Source organism: Pygoscelis adeliae, unplaced genomic scaffold (assembly GCF_000699105.1).
Source record: "Pygoscelis adeliae isolate BGI_AS28 unplaced genomic scaffold, ASM69910v1 Scaffold1, whole genome shotgun sequence".
Taxonomy (NCBI): Eukaryota; Metazoa; Chordata; class Aves; order Sphenisciformes; family Spheniscidae; genus Pygoscelis; species Pygoscelis adeliae.
The window spans coordinates 5,701,399-5,712,431 of NW_008824051.1; the positions used below are offsets into that span (position 1 = coordinate 5,701,399).

Below are 11,033 nucleotides of genomic sequence, written 5' to 3' on the forward strand. Positions count from 1 at the left end.
CGGGGGTGTTGGATGGGGGGATGCTCTGCAGGGCTGCTCCCGGCAGGTAAAGCTGCAGTGGACAGGTAAAGCTAAAAGACTGTCCCAGCTGGCTCGCTGCTCTGCTTTGGTGTGCTGCTAGCCCATTTGCTCATAGTTTTGGTGGTGATTTCCTTCTTGGAAAAATGCCTTTTGTTGTGTGTCCCCCCACCGCCTTTTGCTTCCTCCCACAGGCTTGTAGGTGAGGCAGCCCCAGCACACTGATGTTGCACGGAGGCGTTTTTGTGAGCCTGTTCCTTGGCACTGTCAGCCTTGTGGAGGGGAGGACAATGCATGCCACTGACTCATGCCACCCTTGCCGTTGGCGGCCGTGCCTGGCATCGGTCACCTTGATGGTGGTGGGGACAATAGAGCCAGCTCCAGTCCTGGTGGCCCCAGCGTGTGCTCTGAAGAAAGGTGGGTCCAAAGTGTCGCTGACCTTGGTGTATAACCAAAGTATGTGCTTGGTCTCTCTTCCCAGGAGGACTCAGCGGTTTCAAGCAGAACCACGAAAACCTCTGCGATAACTCCCTCCAGCTGCAGGAGTGCCCGGAGGGGGGAGGAGGGGGCGGTGCGTCTGCTGTGCCCCCCACACTACCTCAGTCCATCCCCACCACGCCGGACATAGAGAATGCTGAGCTCACCCCTATCCTGCCCTTCCTCTTCCTCGGAAACGAGCACGATGCTCAGGACTTGGAGAAAATGCAGAGGATGAACATAGGCTACGTAATCAATGTGACCACCCACCTGCCCCTGTACCATTATGAGAAAGGCATGTTCAACTACAAGCGGCTCCCGGCCACTGACAGCAACAAGCAGAATCTCAGGCAGTATTTTGAAGAGGCTTTTGAGTTCATTGGTAACTACTCTTGACTGGAAATACTCCTGTTTGTTTGGGGTTTTTTTACCTGTTGTAAGAATCTAGAGTGAATTCTATGCTTTGCTAACTACCCTGAAGGCTGCGTAAGGCCATATTTACTTTTGCTTAGGTTGTCAGAAATGCTGAGCACCTCATGTTTCTACTCCTCATCTCTGGCATATCCAGTTAAGTAGCCTGGGGGTACGATTTTATCCATTGATAGTGCTGTCTACCTCCGGGCTTCCAAATTCAGGAAACCCCAGAAAACTGAGACTTTTGTCATCCCCTCTTCTTGATTCCTTTGTATTCCTAGTTTCCACAGTGGCTTCCAGCCAATTTTTCATAGTAACTATTCTTAATGATGGCTGTCTTTCCTACCTTAATTTCCTGAGAAAACTGACAAACTTTCACACTTCACTTGTTCTACCGTTAGACTTATCACTTCAGGGTGTATGTGTGGACGAGTGGATTGGGATGAAAACTTGTATTAACAAGCCTCTAAACCCTGTAGGTTATGTGAGAGAGTTCGCTGCAGACATGCAGCTTGTTGGGTAGGTAGGAATGACCCAGCAATGTTACCCATGTTGCTCTGAACCTCTCTACGCTCCATGCAGCGCAACCCTCATTCAAGTTCAGGGGTGCATTCAGCTCTGGTTGGTCATCTAGGCTAAAGCCAGATGGCCTCTTTAAGCAAGGCTGGTCAGTGAGGACATCAGCATGTGATACTGAAAGCTTTTGAGGACCTTCCCTTGCCCCTCTATATGTCTTCGTGGGCACAGCTTTTGCAGTGTAGTTAGTGTCCACTTGTGCTTCCCCAGCACGAGTATGTCCTGAGAGGTTTTCTGAAATATACTGGGGGGACCACTGACATATAATTTAATTTTCTTGTGCTGAGGCTGGGCTAATCTCTTTACCAATACTTCAGGCTTGATGGTGGAGGACGAGACAAAGGAAGTGTGCTTCTGTGCTGTGTCACAGCTTAGGTCCTTAGCTGACCCCATGCTGACATGGGTGCAGAGCAGCCTTCCTCCCTGCCCTCAAACCACCAATGTTTATGGCCCTTGAGTCAGGGTGTGGGTACATGGCTCCTGAAACTCATGCCTGCTTGTGTGCTGGCTCTGTGGAGGTGCTCTCGGGCTCACACGGATTGGGCCTCAGTTGTGGGACTGGGTCCCAGGGTAGGCGGTCCAAGCTTAGCATATTATTCTGAGCCCATCTGCCCCGCCGGGTGCCTGGGCAGGGGCTCGCTGCTCTGAAGCAGAAAATTCATCAGCCTAGTCCAGCTGTGTTTCGGTTGGCAGGGGGTCATTGTGTGCTCATGCATGCAGTCTGTAGCCATGCTACTTTAGTGAAGGTGAATAGGCAAATCGCTGCTTACACTGCAGTTCAGATGGAGTACAGCATTAAAGCTTGAGTCTTACCACTGAGAGCTTCTACCAGGAGCCCTTGGGCTTGTCCTCTACAGTGTAGAGGACCAAAGAATCTCTACTTAAAACCAGATTTTCCCTAGTGTTCCTAACCTAACCCTGGCTCTGCCAGTGGTGCTGTCAGCTCCCCAAACTGCTGATTACTGTGTGCGTGGAAAGGTGAATGCCCCTTTTTGGGTGAAGGGAAGCCCTCTCTGAGCACAGGGGAGAGGGAACCTCACTTTGAACCTTTGGGAAGAAAAGCTAGGTCAAGAAATCCAGTAAAACCTTAAACTTCTTTGAATTCAGCAAGATGGGGAGATGCAATAGGCTAAGCTTACATAAAGAAACTGCAAAGCTCTGTTGAGGTCCTTTGGGGGTAGGAGGGAGATTTCTGCACCCAGCATCCCTATGAACTGCAAGATTAGAGCTCTTGAAACCACTAAAAGATGTTTGGCTTATGACCTTACCAAGGGCAGAGAAAGCAGCCTTGCTCTGCAAAGGTTTAGAAAGTGTTTCAAAACCCATTTTACTTTCCTTTTTAATAATTACAGCTTGAGAGTCTGTCTTTGTTTTTAATAAACAAATATTTCTCTGTTGAGAGTCTTTCTCCAGAGCAAATTTAGCCAGCTGGGGAAGTAACTAGTCAAAGCTTTCCCTTCCTCAGGGTAAACTTTAAATTGCATTTGAGAAGATTTGGAAATGTTTAAACAGCAGATCATTGGCCCATGTTTCTTTAAATATGTCTTGAAAAAACCACAACCAAACCCAGGTTTAGCTAAGACTAAAGCCATAGGAAGTGAAATCATCAAAAACTCTCTGGGAAAGTGTGTCAAAATGCGTTAGAGAGTTTCAGCTTTCTGAAATACTAACTAGCAAAAATGTCTAGAGGGAAGCTGGCTTCATTTATACTTTCACAATACAGGTTGAACATGTGGGGTGGGATAAACCATACTCTTGGTGGGGTTGGATTCATGCCAAAACTTGCAAACTAAATTCATTCTCCTCCTGCGGATTAAAACAAAAGAAATAGATTGAAGTGTCACATCTTGGAAGTTTTTATCTCCTGTTTTAAAAGCAAGCTGTGGGAGATGAGGATGGTATGGTAGTGACTCTCTTCTTTCTGTCATATTAGCATATTGTTCCAGGGGCTCTCTCCTCCCTAAATCCTGCCCAGGTTGCATTCCTCAGAGTGATGTATCTTGGTGGAAAGTGTGTGTGATTGTTGTTTCCCTCCCTCCCTCCCTACCTCATCCTTTCCCCACCGCTGCCAGTGAGAAGCTCTGGAGGGGTAGCTTTCAGCAGAATGCGATGCTGTGCTCGAATCGTGAAGAGGCAGGGATGGCAAATCCCTTTTTCACACTGCTGAAGGTGACCAAGTCAGAACACACAGAGCTTGATATGAAGGCAGTGAGGAGTCAGAATTTGAGGTCTTTTACCACTGGAGTCTTGCTGAGGTATAAACTGGATCCAGCTCCTGCTTTTGCAGAGACACCACAGCAGAGTGCCCCGTCGAAGCTCATTTCAAGAGTAGCTTTGTAAAAGTCTCAAAGAATAGGGCTTTGAAACAGATGTCTTGTTACGAATTGAATCTGAACATACCTGTTTTTTGAAAAGGTGGTGTCCTGCTTTGAAAGACAGGGAGGTTGAGATGCTGACATAATGCAGCGGTGTTGCGACAGAGGTAGAGATGGAGCCCAAGCTGCGTTGTCATGGGCCTTGACCTCCTAAATAAATGCTCCCTGGCTGCACGTGTGAGCAGCGCAGCAGCGTTTCTCAGTGTGCTGTTAGTCTAATAAAGAGATAAAAGCCAACATGAGGATTTTCAGCGTTAGACTGCCCTGTGTGTTTCACATTCAGTAGCTCTGAAACCCTGAAGTTAAGATGGACTGGAGGGGAAGGGGAGGAGATGCTGCTGTGCTTGTATCAAAAAAGGGACTCTTCACATGAAGTTACTCTTAATTGCACTGAGTTTTTGCTGACTTACAAACTGGCAAAAGTCTTACCTTCTTCTGTCTTTCTCGTTTCCAGAGGAAGCTCATCAGTGTGGAAAAGGTCTCCTCATCCACTGCCAGGCTGGTGTCTCCCGATCTGCCACCATAGTTATCGCGTACTTAATGAAGCACACGCGCATGACCATGACGGATGCCTATAAATTTGTAAAAGGCAAACGACCAATCATTTCCCCTAACCTTAATTTTATGGGGCAGTTACTGGAGTTCGAAGAAGATCTAAACAACGGTGTTACACCGCGAATCCTCACACCAAAGTTGATCGGCGTAGAGACTGTTGTGTGACGGCGAAGCTGTGGGGAGTCAGTCAATGAAGGGGTTAACCTATTCTTCACCTGATTTGGGGCAGTGATGGGTGGGTTGTGGGTTTTTCTTTTTAGCTTTCAAGGGGGGTTTTGTGGCAAACTTTTTGTGAATAAAAACCTTTTTTTGTAAGGAAAGGTTTTTAAAAAGAGATCCAAGAACTTCGCCGTGTTTGGGATGCTGTTGTGATTTCCTTCCCAGATTGCGGCAGAGCAGGGAGGCTTCGGAGCAAAAGGAGTACTTCTTAAAATCAAAACAAGAAGGAAAAGAAATACTGGGCTTTTTTTTCTTTTTATTTTTTCCCTTCTCTCCAGCTACTTATAGAGTTTATGGCTAAGTAGTCTGTGCAGGTTCATAGACTGAAGAAACCTAAGTTGAAGATGAAACACAAACAGCCAAAACAAAGCAGGAAAAAAAACTCCCTGAAACATAAGGGCCTTTGTTCTGCAAAGGCTTTGCTAAAGATAACGTAGCTAAACACTCACTGATGCAAAGGAAATCAGAGCAGCTTAAAAAGGCTGCAAGGCACTTTTCACACTCCTGACTCAAACTAAAGAAGAAGAGAAAAGTTTATTTGGTGTGTTTCATGTTCCAGTTCTATTTTTCTATTGTGGGGTGTAAGGTTTTAACAGTAAGGGACTTTGATCATTCTATGCCATATGCCTTCACTGGCTTCTTGTGCAATAATAATTTGGGGTTTGTTTTGAGTGTTCAAAGCAATTAGAGTTGGCTGCCCACTAATAATGAGATAATAATTTTTAAAGTCTAGTAGTGCAACGGCAGCCGGCTTGGTTCAGAAAGGATAAATGAGAGCAATTATTTCGTTCCTTTATATGATTTTGATCCTGGTCACAGTGCCATAAACCTTGTTACATATGTATATCAGAATGTACAAAAAAATCAAGAACGAGCAAAGTTTATTTAAAAATATTTTTCGCACAAAATATTGGTGTGTTTCAGTTGTCTATGTAAAAAAAAATTTGATTATAAAACAAAAAACCTTTTGGAAAATGTGTGTCCTTTTATTTCTTTAGCAGTTTTCCATTTTCTTTCTATGGGATGGGTTTTTGTTCTGTTCCGTTTTGTTTTGGTGTGGTTTTTTTGTTGTTGTTGCAGTGTACATCTCCCTTTGGCAAAACTGATATCTCGTTTGTCATCTCCTCTTCAGTGTTTCGTTCCTGTCCTCTGCTGGTGGAACACATTTTCTTTGTTTTCTCCTGTACTCTTGCATCCTTCAATTTCTGTAACCGGATTTTTCTCTCCTGGAAGTACATCAGTTGTGGAGCTGTTTAGCTGAATTAGCACTATTAGTGAGGGCTCTTTGGGACAGACCTGTTATTTCTGCAGCTCAGTAGCCATTTGGAAGAATAAGAAATTAAACATTCTCCATAGATTCCCTCTTCATCTTCCTGCAATTAGCTTATCTTCTATGTTACAAAATTGTCCGGTTTCTAGAAATACATTGGTCTCTTATGTGCTTTTCCCTGGCCTCTCTATAGCCTGCTTCTTTAGCAGTTCCATGATTCCTGGGAATCCTCCTCCTGGGATTTTCCCCTCTCTCTAGACCATCTTTCCTTCATCCCCCTCCTCTTCCAGCTGTCAGCGTTAAGTGTGGTGTGTATCGTAGGGCTGATGTTTCTGCCTGACAGTGTCCCTTAGGTGGCTGACTTTTGCTTTCTTTGTTTGTATTTACTTTTTTAATTATATGGTATAACCTGATCTGTTCTGGACTGTTACCAACTCTAAAGCTTATTTGTATGAGCCTAAAATGAGATAGAAAACATTTCTCGTATGATTCTGTTGTGCAAACTGATATATCCCAGGAAGTCTGGTAGCAGTGAAGGTTTTTCCTAGATGAAAACCTAGATGGACTGAACCAAGTTTAAAACAGGACCTGTCAGAAAACTTATGTATAATCACATTAGACATGTATATTTTTGTGGACATTTTACTTAAAAATGTTGTTACTATACAGATATTTTCTTGAAACATCCCTTTATTAAATTATTTTTCTACTGGAATTGATTTTTTTTTTATTTTTTTCTTTTCTATGATCAATATTGGTCCTTTCACTGAGACGCCCTTGGCAGCAAGAATGCCCAGGCGGCAAAACCTCTTGGACTGTGACCGCTCCTGGGGCTAAGGAGAGAGTGGCTGGACAGAGAAGTCACTGTTCGCTGGTTGGGAGCCTTCATGCTCCAGGAGGAAGGAGGTCCTTTAGCAGAGATGGTCTCCCTCCCTCCCTCCCTCCTGCCCCCATTTCCTTGTGTTTAGACTCAACCTCTTCCAGCTGTTCTCCATGAACTGCAGGTGCAGGTTGTTTGATAGCAGGGAGGAGGTTAGAAAACCTCTTTGTTTCTTACCAGAGAAGCAAAACCGGCAGCAGGGCTGAGGGCTGGCTGAAAAGTTGGTCCTTGCAGCCTGTGTTCGTGGCTGTAAGTGCTGCGTAATGGTGCCGATGCTCCGTGAGGGACATGGGTTATTCAGCAAGGGAAGCATGCGAGCTGCCTACCTGGGACACAGCTCTCCTACGTGTGAGGGGAAGACTAAATTCAAAATCGGTCTTACCTGTTACTACTGTTTTCTTGATCCCATGCCAAATGGCCCAATGCGAATGCCTCCAGCGGGAGGAAGGGCCTGCCGCACCAACGTGACTCACAGCGTCCTTTCTGGTTCAGCCTTGGCCACCACATGCTGCCTTGGATCAGGATCAAGTTCACAGCCATGTAAGTTCTTGTGTTTGGTTCTTATTTAAGCCAAAGAATAGCCCTTGCAGCCCTGAGTCAGTTACTGGCAGCAGAGGATCCGATGCATTTGCTTTGGTAAGGCTGAGCAGCGCTGCTGCTGCATGCACAAACGTGGCGTTTGGAGAGCTTGCTCCCTGCTGCAGAAACCCCGTCAGCCTTTGTGCTCCTCGTGGTGAGAAGTAGCGCCTGATTTTGCTCTCCAGTGTGATGAACTTGGAAATAATGGGGCAGGGCGATGCAAGGTTGTGAGTGAGTGGAGCTTGCTGTGGGTCGGTCAGTAGCGGAGACAGGCTGGATCAAGCCCCTCCTTTGTGCGGACCCGTTCCCTTGGAGGGTGCTGGAGGAGAGGAGCTCAGGAGCGTTATGTCCCGCTGAAGGCAATGCTGGGAAATGGCAGCCTGGGAATCACTTCGCTGGGGGACAGGCTGGGGAGAAATGCTGATTTTTTTTCAGGCAGAATTTATTGAAGCTAGTGAATGATCACTTGACAACTTTATGCCTGAGGGCAGGAGAAATTCAGTTAGGGTTTGTATGGAGTGTTAGACCACCAGGGAGCCCTGCCTGCGTGCACGTGTGTTGGAGATGCCTCCTTTTCTGGTACCCGATACGATGCACTGTGAATATGTGCCTGCATATCAGTAGAAAGCCCCTGTCTGAGCATCACACGCTCCTAGCCAAAAAAAAACCCTAGATTTGCCCTCATTTCCAGGAGGAAGCAAGGCTGAAGGGGTGGGGGCCACAAGCTGCAAAGGAGTTTAAGCAGACATGGGTGTTGCTTTGCCACAGAAACCTCCAGAAAGGTTATTTCTGACTTTAAGGTCAGAATCACTGATCCCCTGCTCTTACCGCTGGCTGCAACAGACTCCCAGCCTCTCCGAGATGGGGCACAGTTAAAACAGAACACAAATCAGGAAAGTCATTCGATAACCTTTGATGCACACATGGGTGTCAGCGAGGACAGGACCTGCTTTTCCCCGCTCAGTGTCAACATTATGTGCTTGTGTGTAAGGTATGCTAAAATAGGTACAGTCCTGGAAAACTGATTACCTCGTAACTTATTTTCCATTTCTCCCCTTCAGGAGCTTGGAGTAGACCCCCGAGTGCTTGTTTCTGAGATCATGGCCCTTGAGACCCCGGTCTTGTGAGTGGGTCCCTGAGATCCAACTTGCGAAGCAAGGCAGGGTGTTCGGAGCAAGTGCTGCTTCTGGTTGTAAATTTACCTTCTCTTTTCAAACTGGGAACTCTACCAAATGGTGAACTATCAGTGTGTGAGAGTATTAAGACCTTCCTGTAAATCTCTATTAAAGCTAAGACTGTTCAATTTATTGATCTTGTAAGCTCTCCCAATTTTAAGGTTGGACTTTCAGAGCCAAGAGATTGTTTAACTTTCTGTGCTAATTATCTCGTATGCTTTATTCTTCTGGGTCACGCTGGGGACCAAACCGAATCTCCCTTTTTGTCTTGGCAGTTGATTTTCTGAGGCTTCCTATGCCTCTACCTTTCACAAATGTGCTAACGTCCTTTGGGGAAGGGCGAATCAAAGGTCCCTCTCCTACCCACTTGACAGATATAGGCTAGGAGTGTTTCGAGATGAAGCAATCGTGTAGGAAGCGCGTTGTTAACTTATGGTCACAAGATCTGCCAACGACTCGTTGTAGGGAGGAGTGTTCAAAAGCACACGCAGGAGCTGACGAGACCGAGATAGGAGGCACAAGGGGTGTGGGAAAGTGCCGAGCAGATTGGGAGCGTTTTGGCCTTGGGTCCGCTCGGCCATGGTGAAGCTTGCTCCCGTCATGTGCACTACCAGCAGCAGGAAAGCCTCTGGGAACTGAAGATGCTGATTCAGTAGGGAGAACAAAAATAAAGTGTGCTATCTCTTGACTGAGTTAAGGAGGTAATCAACAAGAGATAACAAGTGGTTGATGGCTGTCTCATTAGCAGGTATCTGCTTTCCTGTGGCATGTTTGCCTGCTGCTCCTGTAGGTACCACAGAAGAGGTTACCAATGAGCAGGTTTCAAATGGTTTGAGCACAGCCTGACATCAGTAGCCAATAATTAGAGCCATTGGTTTTGCCCGAGCACGCTGCTGCTGGCAGCAAAAGGAGGTGGTTCAAGCCGTGCCGTGTTCCCAGGAGCGGTCCCGGGTGCTGCCAGCCCCGGCATCCTCCCACTGTTGGGTGTAATATTAATCTCTCTGCTCAATCAGGTGCTCCTTTTGCTGAGGGGTTTCTTTCTTCTGCTATCTCCACTCCCTCTGTTGGACTCTTGTCTCAGTGGAGCATAAGATGGAGGAGCAGGCTCCTTTCTTGTCTTGCTTTAGCCGTCTTCTCCATCTTTTCCAACACCATCATTCCTCAGACTAGAGGAAAGCAATTTAAAGCCAGTCATTTTCAAGGTGTACTGCAGCGGGATGAATGTTTTCAGCCACCCTGATGGGCTCCTGGTTTGATTTGGGTATTATCCAGGCAGCATCTCTCCTAGGGAGGCCAGAGCCCGAGACCTTCTCCTGCAGCAATTCCTGCTTGCAAGCTTGCAACCCCCTCGTTACTAGAAACACGGGACACTGTTGGGATGACAAAATTGCATATTGTAATCACCTGCCGAGTAGCATGCCGGTCTCTAGTTGGTGCTGCCCAGGGTGGGGAGGCCTGTCAGGTGTGCAGTGAGCTGTAGCAGGACTTACCCATTGTGCAGCCAGAAATCCTGCTGGTGACTCAGTGACGCATCTGCCTTTTGCATCTTTATGGAGCCAGTATCCTGGAGTGTGTAGAGATACGGTCCCTTGCCTCAGAAGCTGTCTGAGCTCCTGTTGAATTTGGCTGGATTCAGTCTGTCTTAAATCCTCCACCGTGATATGCCCATCTGTTCAGCGTGTTCCTGGGCTGTAATGTGCGTTTGTCAGAGTAAGCGCAGAGCCTGTGAGCTCCTGCCTCAGGGCTGGGTTCATTTCAGTGATGAGGAAAAATAACTTAAAGTTGTATTCCTGGGGATAAGAATTGCTGTATCTGGGAGGGGGAGAGTTCAGCGCAGTACAGAAACACTTAAAAAAACCTAACATGAATCAGGGAGTAAAGCTAAAACATGTAACAAACTATTTCTGATAGATAAAAGCACTAAACCAGCCGTTAAATGTAATTTGACTCATATGCCTTGTCTTCACACTTCTGTACCTTAGCTTCTTTGATTGTCTATATATAAGAGGTGACATTGGAGAGCATGGATTTATCATGAAGGTTTATTTGTCATGGAGAGATGAAGGAGCTGTCTGGCACTTGGGGGTTTCATATCGAGTTGCGCTTCTGGCAGACGCTAGTGGGGCGTTTAAAGAAGATCACATTGTAGAGCAGAGTAGTAAGTTGCTATAAGGATGGACAGAGGTTTGTCCATGATGCAGGGACTCTGAATAGAGAGCCGCTGGATTTGTAAGATCTCTCTCTGGTCCAGGACACATGCAGATACAAAACGTCTAGCCAGAGGCATAGGCAGCGGCTTCCCCGAGGGCATGTTCTGGCCATCTGTTAAAATCCATTGGGGTGATGGAAGAGGATGCTGTCGTGAAAAACCGTGAGATAGTGGCAGCTGATCTGAGGAGCTTGCCTGGAGCCATTTATGTTTTCAGAGCTCTGAACAAGGTCTGACAGTCCTGAACAAAGCTTTGCCCTGCTAGCATCCATTTGAAAGCTCTTTT

General features: G+C 46.5%; 1 protein-coding gene across 1 annotated transcript in view; it reads left to right on the forward strand.

The window, feature by feature from the left end:
• Positions 1-6,619, forward strand: part of DUSP10 (dual specificity phosphatase 10) — a 25,617-nt gene extending 18,998 nt beyond the window's left edge. Inside the window, exons 3-4 of the mRNA XM_009333669.1 lie at positions 500-877; positions 4,315-6,619. Of these exons, the coding sequence (XP_009331944.1) occupies positions 500-877; positions 4,315-4,580 (644 nt within the window). The 3' untranslated portion in view covers positions 4,581-6,619. The remainder of the gene's footprint in view (positions 1-499; positions 878-4,314) is intronic.
• The last annotated feature ends 4,414 nt before the right edge of the window (positions 6,620-11,033 follow it).